This window comes from Amyelois transitella, chromosome 22, assembly GCF_032362555.1.
Source record: "Amyelois transitella isolate CPQ chromosome 22, ilAmyTran1.1, whole genome shotgun sequence".
NCBI lineage: Eukaryota > Metazoa > Arthropoda > Insecta > Lepidoptera > Pyralidae > Amyelois > Amyelois transitella.
Genome location: NC_083525.1, coordinates 4,475,497 through 4,498,175, shown reverse-complemented (window position 1 = coordinate 4,498,175; position 22,679 = coordinate 4,475,497). Strand labels below are relative to the sequence as shown.

Sequence of the window (22,679 nt, the reverse complement as noted above, 5' to 3'; positions counted from 1 at the left end):
AAAACCTTAATTAATTATTTCTAAAAGTAACATTTATCTTACAATTCTCTAATACATTTTTATCCATATTGTTTGTTTAGATGATATCACTGAATTCAACACACTACAAATATACAATAGAAAATTGATTGACTGCATCTTCTACTAGTATTTATTGTTGCAAGATCGTTATTTGTGTGTAGTGACATTATCTGAAGAAAAAACTGATTTTGTGTACAAATATTTCTACACTATATTCCTTTTTTACATCATACATTATAACATACAATGTCGTAATCTTAATCAGATTCCATGAGCGACTCAATAAATGTGGTTCCAGTCAGTAATTTCGTAGTTAATATTACGAACTCTACATTAGAATCCTCTTGTTGACTGATTGTTCTTAGGGCTGATATCTCCTGGTACGTACATCCACCGATGAAGAACACTAGGATGACTTTAGGGTTCTCTAGTGAGGAGGTTTCGCTTGAAATGGAGTTCCGTCTCGCCATTCGAGGTTGAAGAGTCTGAAGTACTTCTAAAGGCGGACCTGGTAGTAGACCTAATATCTCTTGAATACCTGCAAGAAGAATAATCATATAATGAAAAGAAGAATGAAAAAAAAAGAAAAGCAAAAATTGTACAGACTATATCATTGGACCAACGCCAATCGCGCTGCACTCTCCTCACACAACATTTTTATTTATTTAAACTTCATTGCACAGAATACATATGTATAGCACAATTGGCGGATTTAATTTAATGCTAGAAGCATTATCTACCTGTCAACCGTATTGGGTCTGATAGAGAACTTTATGTGGGGTCAAACTAAATAAATGAACATGGCCGAGGTAGGATTTGAATCTGTGCCTCCGCGCGCATTGTTTATTATTATTGTTTATGTCAGCCAATCAGCACAAGATACTTTATCTACTATATATACTTGCTCAGTGTGTGGGGGACGCTGAGCATTTAAATCTGCCTTAAGTGTTATACTTAATAGCAAATAAAAAAACTTTACCATACCCTCAGTAGGGTACAATGCGAGTAAAAAACTAGTCTCATGTGAGTCTCTATACCTATATGTATATGGCGACGTGAAAAACAACGGTATGGTTTACGATGTAACGCGGTTACCATGAAGTCTATGAATATTTAACAATAATCTTTATTCAAGCGATTGTGAAGATGACGTCACGTGCCGGTGGGCGTTGCCCGTGCCGACCATATTGAAATATTTTTTATATGAATAAATAATGCGATTAAAATCATAAAAACTAATAATACTTAAATCGCAGTTTTATGTTCATTCTGGTCGATATTAACAGCTGCTCGTGTATGTAGATACAAACATATATACATCTTTAGCCCTTACGAAGTAGACAGAGCCAGTAGTCTCCACAAGATTCATAGGCCTCATTCAGCTAGATAGTTTAATGATAAAATTGAGTTACCGGTAGTGATCAATTATTAGCCCATCACCTAAAAGACGAATCCTAAGTTGATAAATTTTCCCTTGATCAACTTTAACGACGTTTTATCGCTACCAGACCAGCAGGGAAGCTTTATGGAGGTAAGTACCTTACATATTAGTAGTGGTACGGTGTCGATTGTAGATAGTAAGTGTTTCGACTCTTTCGACTTCATCCTTATGAGATAATCAACAGTGACCAAGCTATTTGATATTTTGGAGAATTTAATCGTAATCAAATGTAAAAGAAAATAAAACTGAAAAGAACTGCAGTTTAAAAGTTCGCCGTGCAGGCGACTCTTATGTGGAAGTTATTTAGGTCACAATGAAATGAGATGCATGCTAATTGTACATAACATAACAATGTGTTAATGCTTCATATCTGTATGTTCGCGTATGCGTCACTATCGCAATAATAAGCGCTGATAAGAGTATTAATATTTGTAGCATGAAAGAGCAAATTTGTACATCCTTATTTCGTCTGTATCAAAAAATGGAGTTCGGATGTTTCCGGAGAATATAGCCGAATGTATATCTTTAGAATGCGTTTGGTTTGCTAAAGAAATGTGGACTTTTTTTTCATAGCTAATACTGACATCTCTTTCCCCATGGTTGTCGCAAATTGCGACTCAGGGTTAGGCCAATAAACTTTGGATTCTTCTTGTAGGTGATGGGCTAGCAACCTGTCACTATTTGAGTGTAAATTCTATAAGCCAAAAAGCTAAGCGTGGCCTTTCAGCTATTATGAAACTGTTTCCTCTGTCTACCCCGTAAGGGATAAAGACGTGATAATATATAATGTAACACTTTGCTTTACAGTAAATTACAGTGCCGCAAATAATGAAGTTTATGCAAACCCAAATTTTGATTATCTTAAAGGAACACGTTAGGAATCAAATCAGTCCAGAAAAATATATAAGGTCTTCCCACTCCGACCTTTCCTTCCACACTTTCCTTGTATATCTGCTACAAACATACCTACACATAATTACGGTGCCCGGTTAAAATGCGTGATGCGCATAACGGCACAGATTCGAATCCCTCGGCCGTGTACAATGACTATTTTCGTATTTATGTATTTTAGTCTGAATACTAACCGATGCTCTTACGGTGTAACCATGATCTATCCAATACGGGGCAGGTTTACCTGCCAAATTTCAGGTGGAAGTAGCTTCGCGTAAAAACCTGACTCACCCAATCCAGGATCCATGGTCAAAGCCAAATTCCGGGCTCCTCTCCAAAATGGAGAGGTCGGAACTGGGATTAAAGCCAGTAGGAAGAAGAAGGAAAAGTATGTCTATACCTACATTGAACATTAAGTTTGTTTCGTTTAAACAACTAAACTGATTTTGATGAAACAAAGTGGGGGAAAGCTGAATATATAAAAGAGGACACCGACTGATTAACTGACATAACCACGAGGCCTGGAGATTTCAAATTTGGAATGTTGCTTTGTCATAGGATCTTCACTATGTATAGCTTTAATTTAAAGTATAATTTTACCATTCCAGCCCTTGTTCTTGGCGATGTGTTCGCTCAGTCGCACGGTGAGAGGAGTGTACTTGGACGAGAGGTAACTCTCCTTGCCCTCCATTTCCGATTCGTCCATCGTCAAGTGTAACGCCTGAGAAAAACAGTGTTAATAATAATAATACAAACTTGACACAATTTCTTTTTAATCTCTAATTTTGGGTTATGCCTTACAGGTTAGATGGAGTCAATAGTCATAACTATATACTAACAACTACTAACATAATATGTTATACATTAGCTGGGTGATTAAGTACATGCTGATTATTGTGATTCGAAAGTGTACATTCAGTCAGAAAAGTATCGGGAATGGATTATTTATTTATGGTTCCAAATTCAAATTTTTGTTTTTTTTGTTGTTGTTAGATTGGCACAACTGTTTTCCATTTTGGCGCGGAGTTTGAGTTGCATCTGTTGTTTACATTAAATACAGTGCTATTTTTAGTTATATCATATCTAGTGTGTATTGCTAATTTCATAATGGATAAAAACATCGAACAAAGAGTTTGTCTTAAATTTTGCATTGCCAATGGAATATCGTGTTCGGAGTCACTGAAAATGTTACAGAAGGCTTACGGTGAATCGACTTTATCAAAAACTCGTGCTTATGAGTGGTACAAAGCGTTCAAAAGCGGTCGAGATGTGATGGAAGATTTGCCTCGCTCTGGTAGGCCATCAACGTCTGCAACTGAAGTTAACATCGCAAAAGTGAAGGAAATAGTGACTGAAAATCCTCATTCAACTTTGAGAGAGATAGCCATCGAACTTTCTGTATCTCACGAGTCGATCCGTACCATTTTAACTAATAATTTGGGTATGAAACATGTTGCCGCTCGGCTAGTCCCAAAAGACCTGAATTTTTTTCAAAAACTCAATCGCATGAGAGTCGCTGAGGACATGCTAGAACGAGTCAATTCCGACCCAACATTCATGAAACGCATTGTTACTGGTGACGAGACGTGGGTTTACGAGTTTGACATGCAAACTAGTCAACAAGCTTCGGAGTGGCGCCTTCCAACTGAACCGAAACCGAAAAAACCACGCCAAAGTCGTTCAAAAGTCAAAGTCATGTTGACTGTTTTCTTTGACTATCGCGGTGTTGTGCACTCGGAATTCTTGCCGGAAGGTCAAACGGTAAATAAGGAATATTATTTGAGTGTTATGCGGCGTTTAAGAGAGCAAATCCGACGAAAAAGGCCAGATTTGTGGAAAGAAAATTCTTGGATTTTGCACCATGATAATGCACCTTCGCACAAGGGCATCATTGTGAACGAATTTTTAACCAAACACTCAACAAATACCATCGAGCAACCACCATATTCACCAGATATGGCTCCAGCCGACTTTTTTCTTTTTCCTAAACTCAAATTACCACTTCGTGGCACCCGTTTTCAATCGGTAGAAAACATAAAAGAGAATTCAACAACTGGCTTTGTAAAACTGTTTTACTGAATAAACGAATTTTGAATTTTGAATTTGAATTCGCGGCGAGAACTGACCTCAATTCCGGAAACAGCGTGTAAAAAATGTTTTGATGATTGGATTATTCGTTGGCGTAAGTGTATCGTTTCTAAAGGAGCATATTTTGAAGGTGATAAAATAAATTTGGATGAATAACAAACAGTTTGTGTATTATTGATCTTTTCCTGCTACTTTCTTGACAGAGTAGTATAATGAACGAAGTGTCTTGTATATTACCATCTTACCTTTCTCCAAAAAAAAAAAAACAAAGCCGACGAGCTTGCATGAATTAAGTTATGAATGTGGATGACGCGAAAGAAGTACAGAGGGATCGTGGCGTGATTTATATAATATGTATGTAGTAGGTACCTTTCTCAGAACAATGTATTGCCTAGCTCCAGCCTGTGCCTTCAGCAGTCCACACTTCTCCAAGTTGCAGAGTGTGAGCCATGTGCTCATGCCGTACACTTGCACCAATTCCCGCTTGTAGTACTCCAGCACTTTGGGTTTTAGACCGGAACAGGTCACGCATTGTAAGCAGATCAGTCGGAGGACCTATAATCAGGAATAATTTGCATCACGTCTATAAAGACTGTTAGCTATATCTTACGGGGTGTAAGGGATTACAATTTAGGAGTAGATACGTGTTAAAAGTCTCGCAGGAAACATTCATCTGATGGAATAGAAATAGGTTATTAATTTACATATTATTATAATTTTTTATTTTTGACATTTCACTCTCTTGGCGGCGGGACTGTCCAAGGCAAAAACCCAAGAGTCTTCTATTGGTGCTAGGAACCACACGGCACCGGCACGGCATTATATAAAGACTGAAAAAATATTTGCCTTCGTGAGTGGTTCCTTCTTAGCGATGAGTTCTTCAATGTATGGAGAAACCTTCTCATGATCGATGCAATTCAGGAATTCCTCTTCGCACTGTATCGTGTCGTGGAACTCGAAACTGTCGGTTGTCTGCAAAAAATATAAAAAAACTGTCAGTAGGTATACGAATGTTTTGTATGTCTAGATATAGATACTGGCAAGTTAATTTCATGGCGTGTGAAGTCTTAACGGCCAAAATTTGTGGCAAATGCGAAAAGAACTGTTAAATCCATTGCACTGTCTTTTTGTTTCCCTTGTACTATTTTTTTTAAAATAATTGTTGCTTCATCTACAGTACGAGGAAGAATAATTCCTCCATAAATGTCTATATATCAAGATAATAATACCTCTTTTATATACTCCACAATGGCCATGTGTGTGGCGAGCGAGGACTTGGCGGCCAACATTTGTGGCAAGCGCGACACGAACTGTTTAATCTCTTGTACTGATTTGTTGTGATTGTGCCGCTCTTCCAGTTGCGTCTTTATTTGGTGCACTTTTTTCGAGAGGAGCGGTCCCACCTGTAGGAAATTAATGAATGAGGTTATATAACAATTATATTATTATAAGCATACGCCCGCGGCTCTGTCCGCGTGTAGAGTACCCTTAATATTGTCTGATCTGTTCAATGGTTATGACATGAAAGACGGAAAAACAAACACGCCACGACATTTATAATAGTATGGGTGTAACATTTTTAGCAAAACTATTTACTAAGTACATGTTAATTATCCTGTGGATAATAAAGTCCAAAATCATCTTCTTGGCGCTCGTTGCAGTTCCTGTTTTTAGGGAGGAGCCCAGGGTCTACTTTTGACGTCGTCGAAAACGTCGCACATAAGGGTGATATGAAGTAATTTAAAAATTCATTTAATAATGACAATCTTTATTGGACTAGTTTTACAATTTTTAAGTGAGTATATGTTTAGCTAAAAACACGAAATCCAGCATGATGTAGACCAAAGGAGTAAATCGGGGCGCAGGGGAGTTCACGGCAGCACAAAAATTTTACATAGACCTAGAAACTTGCGCACACCAGGTTTTAAGGCTCAATGGTTGAAGGTGCAACTGTGTGATAGATAGACATATTTGACGGCAAAAAAACTGACCTCAGTAAAGCTACAATCCCTTAGCTCAGCAAACAGTTCCTCACTAGAGTTGAGTATGATGCGTTTCTTCTCCCGTCCCGTCACCTCAGGCGTCGGGTCGTCGGGACTCACGAATTTGTGTCCGGGGAACGACACCGTCGAACTCTTTATACCATAAAGTTCATCTGTGAATACACATAGATATAAACATTTGCCCCACTTCTCTCCCCGATGTAAATTGTACAATATTTTATGTAAGAGGAACGTCTCCAATCCATATCCTCCTTTTTTGAAGTCGGTAAAAAACTTTCTACTTGGTGCAATAAACACTTCCCTGACGTGGTTACTCAATGAGTTAGACAAGAATTATCTCAAAATAAAAGTTTTAATTCAATTCTATCATTATTTCTCAATTCAATTCTACCATTAAGCCAAACAGTTATAACATTAAGCTAAACGTGGCCTATCAGTATTTTCTCTCTGTCTACCCCGCAAGGGATATAGACGTGATGACATGTATGTAAAAGTTAAAGAAATACATTAACAGGTACATGAGACCTTAAACTTAATAAATAAAACCTTACCAATAAGACCTTCATACGTCATCTGTGTAGTCATAACACTGGCCAGATCCACCGCCCGGTCAATCAACAACAGCTGATCGATGCAAGAGGTCGTTGCCCCCTTGGGACCTGTGCCTTGCTCCTCTTTGTTTAGCCGCGTGAATAGATCCCAAACCTGTGGAATTATTTATTACAACATACTTTAAAAGTAACTGGTTCCATTATTATTGCGATTTGAATCTCAATTCCACCACTAAGTCATACACTTTACAGCTTTGAACTTGAATTTTAATTTAGTTATACAATATACATTAACACATTCATAAAATTGTACATACAAATGTTCGAAAGGCATAGCACAATTTAAGAATAACGCCTCTAGTAAAAATATACCTGTTTGGCAGCTACTCCTTTTCCATACACCCTGGGTATGATGCCATACAGTTGTTGTATAGATCGTAGCGCCTGCGCGGAATTGTAAATACATGTCGGGTCACCTTCCAAGTAGTTTTCCCTGTAAAGGGGTGTAATATGAAATGATGTATTTTCATACTATATCATGAGATTCAGGCCTTGAGGCCTTTTTGAGATCTTTATAGGAAAAGGGATTAAAATAAGCTCTGGGAATCTCTAAATGGGTTTTTCAGGTAAAAAGTTATAGTTCCTCCTAAAGGGTTTTTTAAATTATCAATTTTCATAAAGTCAATTTTTGAGTCAAAACCCTTCAAGTTCAGTATAGTATCCACTTATTAACAAAAAAAACTCTTATATTCTCTATAAAGCATAAGTAGTTTTTGCCTGCGGCTCTGCTCTTATGAAAATTACTTTATCTCTGTTTCCTATTTCACATTATATCTGGAATGTAAGATTGGTTTAGAAGAACTTAAATATGAAAGATGTTCAAACAAACACACCCAATATACTTTCACATGTAATAATATAAGAATTGATGACGATATTACCTGAAATCATTCTGGAGTTCCAATGACATAACATCACTTTCAAATGGGAAGACACTACACTTGAACTCTTGTATGGAGAGGCTGAGGAGCACCCCGCGGTTGATGAGGTGTTTCTCACACAGCTCACTCTTGCGGGGCACGAAGAACAGGTGGAACTCTACTTGGGAAGAACTTTCTTTGTTTCTGGAACATATTAATTTATCAATAAAACTCTGCTTGGTTCCCGGTATTTTAGATTAGGACCACTACATATCTTTCTCATAGATGTCGTAAAAGGTGACTACTTTTATATGACATTTATGACTGGGATTCCTTTTGTAGGCGAAGGGATAGCAATATAACACTTGTTGAATCTTAATCTGAATTTGGCATTTTAGTGTTTTTAAGACTGTTGGCTAGTTGCAATGGACATAGCAAATTATATAGGAATATGTAAATTCATGTACTTATATAATATCAATTATAAAGAAAAAGTACATTTGTTTTGCTTATATCCAAAGCAATCTTTCCAGTAGACGGCAGCTAAGAGATAGAAGTAGTGATGATAAGGGATAAGGGTGAGGCCTAAAATATTATATTATGATGTGTATTCAGAAGGAATAGGATTACTTTTTCTTTGAGATGAAATCTGTGGTCCAACATTACCTATGTGACACTGCTCCAATAATTTAGGATTTTGGTATGGGAAAATATTTGTACTGGTTTTAAGCCTTATAATTTTGCACACTTGTTGGTTGTGGCAAATATTCCAATTCATAATTAATTAGATTATGTCATGTTATTTTTCAATACCAAGATTTTTTAAACTTGCATTACAGTAATCCCTAATGATTTTTTCCTTTGACAAGTGCAATTCATTTGTTCTGTGTTATCCAAAATAATGAATATAGCCAATTAAATAAATACCTCGTTTACTTTACCAAACTTACCTAAGTGAAAGAATATAATCTGCTACCAAGTCCATTAACTCCAGTTTTGGCCGAGTGATAAAGATGATATGTTTGTATGGTATTGATGGCAGGTTGCCTGGTCGCAGAGGGTACATCTCTATGACTTGGTGCTCTTTCAGGAGTGAGTACTGTGCTATGAGCCCTACAGGACCAGCTAGCCATTCGTCCCATATTGTCACCTGCAGACAATGTTATATTAAATATCTACAATACAAAAGTTGCAGGAAAAAAGAAGCTTGTTGACCATTCGACAAATTTCTAATAAGAAAGGTGGACATTGGCTTGCTTATCTACTGATATGCAAGCCAATGCCAATGTCCAATGGCATAATAATGCCACCTTTACTGATATGCAAGCCAATGGACTTAAATTGAGTGTGCCAAAGACCAGGAGACATGGAGAGGAAAATGTCATGAGGCGAAAAATGCCATGGCGGTGAATGCCAGACGAACCTGGGCTCCAAAGCATAGCAGTGGACAGTTCTACGGGGAACACGAAAAAATGAGAGAGAAACACCCCAAAATTTTAAATAAAATTCACTGGCGGCATTGATCCATTATAAAGCAATGAATTACCATTGAATCATGGTAATATATTAATAATTGTACTTACTTTAGGTCCTTCACAAAGCTGTAGGAGATTCAGCAAATCTTTTCTCATGGTTTCTTGGACTAGACTGACGTTCAGTCGCCCTCCAGAGAGGTGGGTACTCATTTTTGGATCTTTCATACTGTTTCGTCAACAGTGGTAGGTATTTAAAGAGTTTATGAAAGAATAAACGTTAAAAATATATTTATTTGAAGAAGGAAAACACTAAAACATATTTTTCTAAACCCAACCCAACCAAGTAATGTTTTTGTTTTCATTTTTTCATTGCCAGCTGTCAAAGTCAATGTCAGTTTCAGCTTGTACTGTGATATTGACTACTGGTTTATATTTGTTTACTAGATTTTTAGGGCAAACGAAGTTTCTTTACATTTATGTGGTATTGAGTTTTTGCAATGTATTTTACTTTGTACGAAAATAAATATGTTCCACGTAAATTAAATCTCTAGGAATTCGTGGGTAATTAGTACGGAGGTAGTACATGGCACACAAGTTTTTTTTACAACTGAATCTTGAAACACAAACTTTGTCTAGACTTTATCCTTCAGACTAACTGCCAGTATTTAAGTTTGTAAGATATATATGATAGGCAGAAGCAACATCTTTCTACCATATCATCTACAATACATCAATCTTTCAATACCAGATTTAATTGATCGTGTCCAAGGGGAAGGTGCTTCGAAGGCAAGTAAGGTGATACTCTGTGGTGATACTGTGAGGGGTGTTAATGTATAGATAGAATATCTGAGAAGCGCAATGAAAAAAAAAAGTTTGCTAGTACGCAGAAGAAATGCACTGGCACTATATTTTTCGGACTAATAATTAAATTTTCAAATCATTAATTCATTAAAGTAATATTCAATCACATACAAAATATAGCTTCCGAACCGCTGAAAAATAACAGGGTTCGGTAACATTTACAACTGAAATATTTTTTTAACTTTAATTCAAACTTTTTGAAATATTTCGTATACATCTCCTGAAGTTCTGAAGGACCCGGCATCATTTAAGTGGGAATTCTTTTCCCATACAAACTACTCAATTTGCTTGCAAGCTTCCTTGCACTAGGTGCTAGGAGCGGCGTTTTAAATTATACATAATTAAATTTCAACACAATTGAGCGTAAAGGTGTGATGAACAAACACAATATTCATTTACTTTCAGTTTAAAATAAATTAGTATTTAATGGGATAAGTATAAGATGTGGTATTGAGTTTAGAAGCAGTCTACAATAGGTTATGTATGAAAGACACAAGAATTTGAATTCGAGTCATTATTTTACATTATCGCGTACGTAAACTACTCGATTAAATTCTATGAGACTGCTACCGCTTTTTTTGGTGGAGTAATATAACAAGATATGGAATACAGAAATAAAAATAACAGAAATAAGAACAAAAGAAAGACGATTTACTTAACTCCACTGACAAGGGCTAAAGAACACTATAGGTACTGCCCATACACATTCCTTTTATTAATTTAATGTGTAAGTTAAATGCAGCCATTAACATACAAAACATAAAAAAATACACGACATGTATTTTTCTTCAACCTTTCTTGCGAGGTTTTAATTTTCTTTATTGCTACGACAATGCTACGCTCGCTACAGTAATCAACTTCTACGACTACAGCCGGCTACGACAGGCTACGTGCTACGAGTTTCTACGTAGCGGATATTTCGTAGAAGAGCGTAGGTGACACTTTTATTCTTTATTACTTTTACGAATGGCATAAAAGTTATCAATCGTTTGGGACTAAGGTACAGGATTCGATGCCTATTAAGTTCATTTGATGAGTACTAACTATAATAAAAAACAAATCGATTCAAGGTGTAGTCGAATGTAAAATTATAAAATGCATTCTTAAAACATAATATTTATTTGTAACATTCAAGTTTGAAAGAAAAGTACAATGATAACTATGCAAGTACCTATTAAGCTCGTTCGTTAAATATCCAATTCAAAACATAAAGAGATTTTTATGATCCTTGTCCTAATCAACCAATAAAATTTTTCATACAGGTTTTACAAGCATCCTTATATTTTGTTATACTAAACTCGACAATCAATCGTGGCTAAGATGACAGCCAGCGTAAGTTGGTCCATGGCCCTCGGAGGGTAGCCATGTACCTACGTACAGTCGCTACACCGCCGGCAAGCCGCCTTATCATTCGTGCGGAGCGGGAGTGCGCGCGGCGCGACATCGATTTTTCCACTAAACCATTTTCCACCATCAGTGTCATTACAAACACGTTTGAAACAATACCAGTTCCGTCAGAAAATGTGTTTACAAATGTTACAATGAGAAATGTGATTTTTTTCCCGCGAAAATAATGCGCCACTCCCCGTCGACAGAAAGTAATGGCCGCCCAAAATAAAGGTACTTTTTTTTGATGACATTCCAAGGCGAAATGTTTGAACGTAGAATTGCTGTTTTTAATGATTCGTATTTTATGTAAATAGGTGAATGTTTAAAGGTCTATTTAGGACACGGTATCTGTGTCTATGGAAATGTTTTGACATTGGCGATAACAACTGGTGTGGGCGAAAACCGTCGCGTGAAGCGATGTTTGCAATCTTGTTTTTATGACAAGAATGATATGAGGGTTAGCTTTAGGAAAACTTGGCTGATTAGTAATTAGCTTGGGTAAAAGCTTGATGATTTGTCCAATTTTATATAGGTTTATTATATGGCTGCTTACCTACACTCTTTTCTACGTCTATTCTAAGAAAATATAATCTGTTTTTTATTTTTTATCTTCAGATTGCTTTTTTTATCTAAATGAAAGATAACGAAAAAGCTTTAATATCCTAAGTAAATAAGTTAAATAATCTAGAAATAATAAGGCACTCTCTATGGCTGTAAAACCTACACATTACAAATTTAAAAATTTGTTCATATTTGGACTAATGTTTCAAAAATTTTGTAGATAAGCAGAATTGGCCAAAATAATTTATTTTATCGTCTTTTCGTCCTCGGACAGTAATACTGTGATAAGTTTTAAAATTGCGGCTGACAAAGATTGGTAAAAGTAAAATATCGAAAAGAGAACCGAGTAGAAGGTTCGAATTCAGGACGAGGGCATGTAAAGATATGATTATAACTACAATGTGCCTCTTTTGCGTTCTTATTATTTTATGCTTAGTTCACGTACAGGAGACACGTCTTCTCATAATGACCATTGATATCACATTATCAGGTAGGTAATTAGATTAAACAGAATCGCAACTACAATATTATATCTTAACGGGATAAGTAGGTATAGTTCGTATATTAATTAGTGCCATACTTCTTCGTGTACAGTTTTGGGTCTGCCAGTTAATTACCGATGCTCATCGTAGATACTCTTAACTTTCATATATAAGACTCCCAGCTGGTAACTTAAATTGCATAGGGCACTAACGGTGAAATCAGTCCTAATGACGGTAGTTCGACCGGACTCAGCAACTGGTCGCCTGCGCATAGCTCTCCTATCGTAGGGACAAATTGCAACAATGGAATAGAGGCCGTAACTTTCAAATCTTTTAGTGATAATTTTTTGGTGTTGTTGTAGCTGAAAGCGGGGAAGAGATGCCAGCGGCGGCAGATGCAAATACCGAGCAGAAGGAGCGGCTCATAGCCGCTGTCAAGAAAGAAGTTAAACAGCTTATGGAAGAAGTAAGTCAGCAGAAATATTTCATATTTCATATAAGCATTTCTTTTCTTCTTTCTTCCTCTTGAAGTCTTGTGCGTCTTTAATTACGATTCAAGATTTGGTAAGACAGGTTTTTATAAAAAGCGAATCTCGTCTGAATTTCATATTACATAGCGATTTGTTAATTACACTAAACAAACCTACTTCAAATTTACTCTGAACATGATTCAAGCCAAAGTCTTATTCTTTTCAAGGTCAGTTATAAAAGACTACATTAAGTTTCATTAAGTTCAATAGGCCAAGCCTGGTATAAGGATACCACTGTACGGAAATTTTAAATTTACAGGCAGCTTCGATAGACAGCAATGATGAGGAAAGATATTGTATACTAATATTATAAAGCTGAACAGTTTGTTTGTTTGAACGCGCAAATCTCAGGAACTACTGGTTTGAATTGAAAAATTATTTTCGTGTTGAATAGACCATTTATCGAGTAAGGCTTTAGTCTATATGTCATCACGCTGTAACTATTAGGAGCGAAAAATTAATGGAAAATGTGAAAAAAACGGGGAAAATTATTCATCCTTGAGGGCTTCAATGATGCCCAAAATAACTATTACACGCGGACGAAGTCGCAGGCACAGTAAGTTTGGAATAACGCTGATAGCGAAAATCTGGGCAAAGTTAGTAGCGTTGTTTTTACTTCCAAATGTGGTTTTGTCAACATTTAATTGGTTTCAGTTAGATAATTACTTTCTGTGAACTTTTAGGGGACGCTCTAGACTGCGAATTGGAATCTATTGTCACCGATAAATTAATTATTGTTAAAAGTTAGCCATTTTTACCTTTTGAACAAGGTTTTTACTTCGGTGTTTTTAAACAACAGCTATATGCAGAAATTTACTTTATAAACTCTTTGAAATAAAAAGAAAATTAGACTAGCTTTGGGCGACAAGCCCGCAACTTCAAACGTTTACATAAATCCCATTGTTTTACTCTGAGATGGAACCATTTTCAACTCGGCGTTAAGCTAAATGGTTTTATGATGTATCCTACGTACGTATAAATTACTAGACAATATTTATTGATTTATGGTTTGGTCATGTGGAGAAAAAATTGAATATAACACGAAGCAAATATACAAGAAGAGTGTGAATGGAAATGTTGGTAGGGGAAGGCCTAAATGAACTTAAACCTTAATCAAGTCAGGAACGTCCTGCGCAAGGTGACGTCAAGAGGACCCTAAACCGCCTAGCTTACATAAAGAAAGTTACACACTCACAAAGTGGTTGAAGTATAATGTAAAATAAACTAAAATGGTAACTGGCCTACCAAAGGCTGAAGGAATTCCCGATGATTCCTAAGATAAACTACAGTATTCCGGACCCTTGAGCCCTTGGAAATCCGCCGTTCCGTCCCATTTCCCTTATATTGGTTTATCGACAAAAGATTTATCTTGCGCGGGGTTAGGTGATTCTTATGTGAGTATCGTTGGCACTTGAATTATTTTCTATAATATGTTAAATCTTTTGGCACCTTCTGGAGTTTAATCAAAATTTGCAACTTAAATTTGAGGCACTTCTTGGTTACCGATTGAAATTTAGCATTAATGACATTGAATGACAATCTAAACTAGGTATCATATTTATCATGGAGTTGTGATGGAATTAGAAAGATTCTTGGACTCTGTATTAGGTTAAAAGACAAATCTCATCGATTGCGTCTTGAAGAGTGCTTTGGTAGCAGATGATAACTAGGGTATGAACGGACCTGGCAGGCGTCAGAAGAATTCATTGATTTAATTGAATAAAATCATTATAAAATAAAAAGAAGGAGCTCTTTAACAGTTATTAGTTTGCAGGTAATAATGTTTTGAAAATGCACCAATTTGACACAGATTCGGTTGTACTCGTAATAAAAGTCGGTACACTAAATTATTGTTCAATTTTAATATACATACTGCCAAGCTTTTAAATTAAATTTATTAAAAAATATATTTAGAGCTCAACTCGAAAATTCATAAAACCTTTTTACTCTCTAAAAGAATTTTTCCATATTCATTTTAACTGTATTCGAGCAGAGTAAAGCCTGTAAGGGTTCATCACGAGTATATTCAGAAGCATCAAAGCGTGTTTGCGATTCCAGCGGAATGGAAAGGAATTCCGAATATTCGACTTGCTCTGCTGATATTTCTGAAGTAACATTGTGGATTTTAAAATTTGTTATGAAAATTTAATGTAATTTAGGTATTGTCGATATTTGATTTTTTTTTGAGATCACAAATTATGTTAGCAGTAGCGAAAGGTTCGAAGATGAAACGTCTTGTCGGCTGAATGCCCGAGGAAAAATTGTATCAAAGAAACTGTTCGTAGGCCAAACGATCTACTATCAGGATCTTCTAATGTAGGTATACATTTTGTGCCTTCAAATTGAAACCTTTGGTCCATTGATTCATTTTGTATTCAATGGCAAAAAGAACCAGGTGGTCATGATGGAACTTTGCGAATGAAAATTAATAGTGAAATAAAGGAAATAAAAATAAAAGGATTCATGTTTTATTAGATTTCCCTGTTGAGAATCATGGAGGTCAGACAGGTGTCGCTTTGTGTATTTTTTTAGTATTGGGATCATGGTCACAGAACCGGGACCAATATCTGGAGGATAATGTAATAATAATCTGTGAGCCTTATACTTCTAGAACGATGATATCTTTTTCTTATACTAGTGTTATACTTTTCATGTGCTACAATTCATAATATACTGATATTCTTTTTCATTTAAAAGACAGCTCTTCTTTCTTGAGTCAATAGCAATTTTATTTTTATTTTAGGCTGTCACAAGAAAATTCGTACATGAAGAAAGTGGTGGGGTCACGACCCTCTGCGGTGCGGTGGAGGCCTGTCTCGGACAGGGCCTGAGGCGGCGGGCACTTGGCCTCTTTAAGACAAGCTCCACTACAGCGTTGCTTCACAAGATAGCGAAGGTAAGATTAGCATATCAATCGTAGGCATAAAATCTGAATATGGCCTAGTGATCATCGAAGTGCGTTCTGCGGTTGCATTTTCTTCGCGTAGGTTCAGAGCCTGGGTGGGATCCGCAACGCAGTAGTTCTTAGAAGATTGCAGGTATTTCACACAGATATACCTGTCGTTAAGGCAATCAGATGTGTAACTATGATTCAATATGCGTTTTCCTTTACAAAGGTAAAAAAATGTCCAACCCAATCCATAAACGTGGTAAAGGCGCACCCCTGGCTTCTCTCCAGAGAGGTGAGGTGGATGTTACTAGTTCTAACGTCAGGGGGTCTAAGAAGACCTGTGAACTGACTCTAGCAACCTAAATTACAGCTCCAAATCTGGGATACGTAGGATTATTTTTTATTTATTAACCTCAGTAACATCCACGAATGAATTGGAAGTGAGAAACTGTGATTGTATAAGGCGACATTTTTAATAGGTACTAAGAGTCGTCAGAATATTTGAACCACCTCTTTCCGGTGCATAATATATGAATGTAACATTTCAATCGTCTAATCGATCAATATTCCATAAAGTAGGTTACTACTATATTTGAGGAAAGTGGTCCTCTAAACAAACTCACGGTCACGAAAATTCAATAAGTACTTATCTTGAATTTCCATTCTTAGATGCCCGTATTAAATTATAAGTCGCTGGAGAGAGAAAATAACTTTGAAATAAAACGAAGGCCGCAATGTCACCTTAATTTTGTACCTATTAGAATTTAAAATAATTCTCCTAATTTTAGAAGGCCTTCGTAGCAATTAATCGTTACCTTAATACCTTTAAATTCACAAGACATTGTTTTACGAAATATGAGTTGGGTTTGTGAAAGTTAATACTTTTATCTCTCCTCAATTGAATTGTATTAAGTAATGTTCGTTTGTAAAAGTATATAGGTACATCTCCCATTACGAAGTTCTAATTGAAAAACGTCACTTTATTTTAAACTAGCAATTTCACTTGCGCACATTAATCGCAAATTTTACGGGAATAGTATCTATAGGAATAATTTCTTCCGGAATAAAAAGAACCCAGTGTACTTGAACTGAAGATACCTGATTTCATCGTAATCCAACCATGATCATAATGATCGATGTAATAACACAGAATTTAGCTTTCTACGTATTTATTACATAGTATAGAAAATAAATTCATACAGGGAAAATGCCTTCATGCACTGTAAGCGACTGGTTCCATGATAATAAAGGCATACTTATACTTATCTCTATATAATTTGGTGGGTGCCTTAAATGGAAAAACAAACGGCTTTTACCAATGAGATGTTTCCGAAAGAAAAGCCGAATTTTCCACACATTTTCCTTTATTCTGTGTGGCACTGCGGAGTACATTTAATTAGTAGATGATTCCTTTCTTATAAGAATTCCTTTTTCTTTGAGCGTCGCGGCAATTTAAGCGCTCCAGAGATAATGAGTGGGATTCGCATTTCCTTCTATTATTTAAACACTTTTCTTTTATTATTTTACCCTTTTCTTGTGTAAGTACTAGTGTTAAAATTAATGTTCTTGTTAGAGTCTTTGTATTTGATGTAGGTACCTAGCTAGCTTTAATTTATCTTACTAAAATAATGGAGACTTATATAGTTACCCTTTTACGAGTATGAATCTTTCTATTTATTTTAGAAATTTGACACTGTACAATTTATAAAGAAAAATTATTTCTTATAAAGATTTATGCTTACATACAATCAGGCGAATATGATTGTATGAATTAATAAGGAATTGTTTTATAGGAAAATAATTATAAACAAAAGTGCTTGCTTTTCAAAAGACGGGTTAAAGTTATCTACTTGATTAATTTATACAGGGAAGAAGCTAAGAGAGGATTGTTCGAAATTCCTGCGGGAACAAAAATAATAGGATTTTTTCGTTTTACTTTGGCGGGGCCACGGGCGTACCTACTCTCATAACATATGTTAGTTGTAGTGTAGTAGTACAGTATATACTGAGAACATGAAATATACGGTAATACCTATATATTTAAACCATTTGAGGTAGAAACTCCGAGACCGTGGGGCTGATTGTCCACCAGCTTTTTCAATAATTGGCGAATAATTGGCTTCTTGCATGAGAAGAAGGGCTTAAAATTATCTGACTCAGAAAAAAAAGCAATTCCATTCTATTGAGTTCTAATATTAATAGACAAGTTTTCATCAATGAAAATTGAGGAATCATCCATCTTTGGGAGTAACAATTAGGTATGTACTCCCAAACATTATGTTAATGTATTCTTAGCAAATGAGCAATTAATTTGACCTCGGCGACCCGACAGATCCCAGACTAACAAAATAAAGTAAATTGAATCAAAGTGAGTAACATGTGAGGCCACGCGGAAAATCGGGATTACCATACTTATATATTTACTTATACTTACTTACAATACAACCTCCTGGTGTTAGTCCCGGTTGTGGCCTCACTTCTCCGGAGAAGAGCTTGTGGTAAGCATATGGCCACTATGTTAGATTGGGTAAGTTAGGTCTTCTCCGGTCTGACTGACCTTAGCAACTTTTGTAGAGGAACGTAAAAATGTCAGTTTCCTAACTTTTCTGATTTTCTGGTTTACTCGTATTTTTTTTACCTTATCGTTAGACTTTACCTAATTAAAATTATGTATTGATCTGGTAGCAAAGAAAAAAAAGTGTGGGCTAGCTGCTTCTCTTTCTGCGTAGATTGTGTAAGTCAATCAAGAGAAAAGCTTTGAAATTAACTTGGATTTTTTCTAGGCAAGCTAGCAACCTGTTATTTTTTTTTTACTTAATTTCATTATTAAGTCATACAGCTGAACGTGGCCTTCGAGTCTTTGAAAGAAAGAGAGAAAGAAAAATCGTTTATTTGGTACATTAACAAAATATAAATTGGAAATTATAAATCTTTTCGAGACTATTGGCTGTCTCTCTACCCTGTAAGGATGAAAAGACGTAATATATGTCGGTATGTTACGTAAGAGCATTCTTATTTATTTAGATAACATGTCACAACACGACTCAAAGAACAGAAGCTACCTGCGAACAATACCCGCATCAGAATCGACACGGGGGGCTAAAAGCAAATACATGTACGTACTGCGATACATACATGCGAATATCGCTTGTGTTGTGTTGTGACTTTAAAAGATTATTCTTTTATTGCTTTTTCTGCGATGAGTGAAAATGTATGCATATGTTCACCAAATACAGTTACATACATCGATTTCTTTCACAGATACATACTTAATATCCGCCTATTTCCTGGAGGGGAAGGCAGAGACTACATCTTTCCATTTGCCACGATCTCTGCATACTTCTTTTATTTCATCCAGATTCTTAAAAACTCTCTTCAAGCAAGTTCGGTGGTCTCTTTTACAGAATTTGTTAGGAATTTTGTTTGAAAATTTTTCTTTTATTTATATAAATAACATTATCTACTTTTGCTAATTGGCCTGGGTATTCTATATATTATCATGTATTTATTACACACATATAACAGTAGAGTATCTCTTAACACAAGTCTTGTACTTACTTTGAGGCTAACTCAATTAACTCAATTGAAATTTGACCCTTCTATATATTTACTTTGTAAGGTACAGGTTTTGGAAGCATAACAAAAACAATTAATAAAAGTATGGCCTTTATGTATCCCTTGTTTAAAAGTATGTATACTAGTACCTCGGTATACTAGTACAGCGGATAGTCTATAAATCAGGAAATACAGCGGAAAATCAAAGTTAGATTCGTGTGGTGGAACGTGGAAGACCCTAGGGGGACTAACTTATAATGAGGACTATAGAGCTATACTTAGAGCTGAAATGGAGTTGCTAGTTCTATAACCACAGTTCAATTGATAACAAGTATTAGAAATATTTATTTGTTTACCAACTTTTTTGATTCAAGTAAGTAGCAATGGAGCGTCAATGTTTGATGGGTCAATGTATCAGAATTAAAAACGCGTTATGAACAGGGGGTTAAAATCCCACTGCGGCCATGTACCTTTTTTATAAGAATCGCACATTAGTTTAACTGCTAAGTTGTTAGGAAAACTGCACCTTCAGGCAACTGGATTTTAGTAACCATGGTGCGATGCCATTAACAGTTATGTCAACGAACATTAGGACAAAATAATTCATGCGAAAAAAAATAGCTTCTATATTAAACACAGAGCAAGCAAGTACTTTATTCTGTGGTTACATTAAAGTGTCATTGTAATAACGAACGACGTATCTACCGTTAAAGTTGTATCGATTTTGTGTCACGCTCGCTGTTTGTCATACTCGTACTGCTACGTAGAGAAATTTTGATTAAGGGATACTTTCACAACTTTGACATGGGTTATGACATAATATGTGCCGTGTGGTTCCCAGAACCTATATAAAAAAAAGAATAGAACCACTCCATCTCGTTCCCATGGATGTCGTAAAAGGCGACTAAGGAATGGGCTTATAAACTTGGGATTCTTCTTTTGGGCGATGGGCTTTCAACCTGTCAATTTTGAAACTCAATTCTATCATTGAGCCAAACAGCTGAACGTGGCCTGTCAGTCTTTTCAAGACTGTTAGTTCTGTCTACCCCGCAAGGTATATAAAAGTGATTACATGTATGTATGTATGTTATGACACAACTAAAATATAATATATAGCATGTAAAAGGGACGGGTGGCATTTCAGAATAGGATCACTCCATAAATTTTCCATGGATGTCGTAAAAGGCGAGCAAAGGTTAAGGCTAATAAACTTAAGATTGTTCTTTTAGGCGATGGGCTAGCAACCATTCACTATTTAAATTTCAATTCCATCTCTAAGCGATACAGCTGAACGTGGCTTTTCAGTCTTTGCAAAACCGTTGACTCTACCCCGTAAGACTACTACTAATAAAGGGTAAAAGACGTGATTATATGTATATGTTTTAGCGTCAGTGGTCCAGCAGTTAAGAAAGCATCCAATTTGTACCTACAGATTCATATACATCGGCGGCCATTTTTCTGAGTTGCGTATTAGAAGTTTAGTGAGTAAAAATACGATGCTGACTGAAATAAAATCATCAGTAATTTTTTAAGAAAGTAGATGTGAAATCATGGTTCTAAAAGACGCGAGTGGACTATGTCCTGAAATGTCCAAATGTTATAGCCAACAAGTTTTATCTTAACTGACACATTGCTAATATCGAATGAAAGTATCGAAGTAAAGATTTAAATTTCCAACAACTCATTTACTTCGGTAAAAGTTTGCAATTTGATTACCTACTCCGGAAAGTTTATTAAATAGAATCTTAATTTTCATTTTGTGTTGAAAATTCAGCTAATTCTTCAATAACTTATTAATATTTAGACAGCAAAATTACCTTGATTTAATTTTACATTATAAAACATGTATTGTGTATATTGGGATAAAACATACTTAATACTAGCTTCAGAATTAGTAGTTGATTCATCATATATTTGGGATGAATTCACATACATTTTCAAATTAGTACGATGTGTGGCGACATTTGTGCGCCACACATCACAACAACCAGTCACGCGACGTTATCAGTCAAAAACGCGATCAAAAGTCTAAGTCGCGCAAGCAAAGATTTCACGGATTGAAGCATATACAGTAAAGCTCCAATTATCCGAACTCCGACTATCCGAATCGCCGATTATCCCAAGGCATTAACACCTGACCTGGCGGAAGATCTTCCATTTGGTGGCGGTCGAGCCGAATCACCGCTCCCGCTACATAAGTATGTATTTCATGAAAGAAATCTTCTATTTCCCGTTACATTTTAAGCTAAAATCACAAACTTCGGTTCACGAGACTTGGCTTTCACCGCATCCCACAAAAGTAAATAGGTATAATTATAGCCATGGAGGTGATAAATGTTACCACAAGCTTTGGGTTAGGTCCTGAAAGGGCAGGCAATAATTTAATTTAACGCCTAGCCTACTGGCTTAAATTAAGTTAGTGTCCATTTGTAAAGTTCATGGTTGTTACCTTTAACCCTTTTTGGGTCCGGAAGTACTAATTTGTAACACTGAATATGTGCGGGAAGACCAAATATTCCTAGTCGGTTTTGTTCACTATCTAGGAAAGTATCTACACTACAAGACATCGAAATTGTTTTTTTTTATTATGGGTAGTTACTAGTAGAAAAAATTATGAATATGAAAGTGAGTTTGTATATTTGTAAGCTCTTTAGCCACCGACACACACAGCGAGAATTAAGGGGAACGCAGCTGAAAAAAAAAGGGAGAAATGTAAACATTTTCTAGCAGCTCTTTTCTTTACTTTTATACAAACATTAAGTTGTTGTCCCTTACAAGGTAAAATAATTAGCCAATAGTCACAAGGCTCGAAGGCTACCTTCAGCTGGATAGCCATCGCCTGAAAGTAAAATCGCAAGTCATAATTTAATAAAAATACTTTTTTTACTTTCAAATTATTTTTATAACAACATAATAATAAGGATTTATGGTATAAAAAACATTGAAATTGAAATAATATGCTTCCAAAGATCAGTACAAAATATTGTTTTCGGTAAGATTAACCCTTTTTTGGGTCCGGAA

General features: G+C 35.9%; 2 protein-coding genes across 3 annotated transcripts in view; one reads left to right on the top strand and one right to left on the bottom strand.

The window, feature by feature from the left end:
• Window positions 1-25: 25 nt before the first annotated feature.
• LOC106134198 (vacuolar protein sorting-associated protein 33A) lies at window positions 26-9,760 on the bottom strand. Its single transcript, XM_013334186.2, has 11 exons — window positions 9,499-9,760; window positions 8,866-9,065; window positions 7,937-8,119; window positions 7,368-7,488; window positions 6,996-7,149; window positions 6,433-6,596; window positions 5,671-5,844; window positions 5,288-5,413; window positions 4,811-4,996; window positions 2,954-3,074; window positions 26-559 (listed from the first exon to the last, which is right to left on the bottom strand). Exons 1-11 carry the CDS (start codon window positions 9,613-9,615, stop codon window positions 279-281), a joined length of 1,827 nt encoding a protein of 608 aa, XP_013189640.1. The 5' UTR covers window positions 9,616-9,760; the 3' UTR covers window positions 26-278.
• A 1,968-nt stretch (window positions 9,761-11,728) lies between these two features.
• Window positions 11,729-22,679, top strand: part of LOC106134150 (small G protein signaling modulator 2) — a 37,142-nt gene continuing 26,191 nt past the window's right edge. For both annotated transcript variants that reach the window (XM_060950630.1, XM_060950629.1), the window contains exons 1-3: window positions 11,729-11,871; window positions 13,046-13,149; window positions 15,957-16,109. In XM_060950630.1, coding sequence (XP_060806613.1) covers window positions 11,853-11,871; window positions 13,046-13,149; window positions 15,957-16,109 — 276 coding nt within the window. In that variant the 5' untranslated portion in view covers window positions 11,729-11,852. The remainder of the gene's footprint in view (window positions 11,872-13,045; window positions 13,150-15,956; window positions 16,110-22,679) is intronic.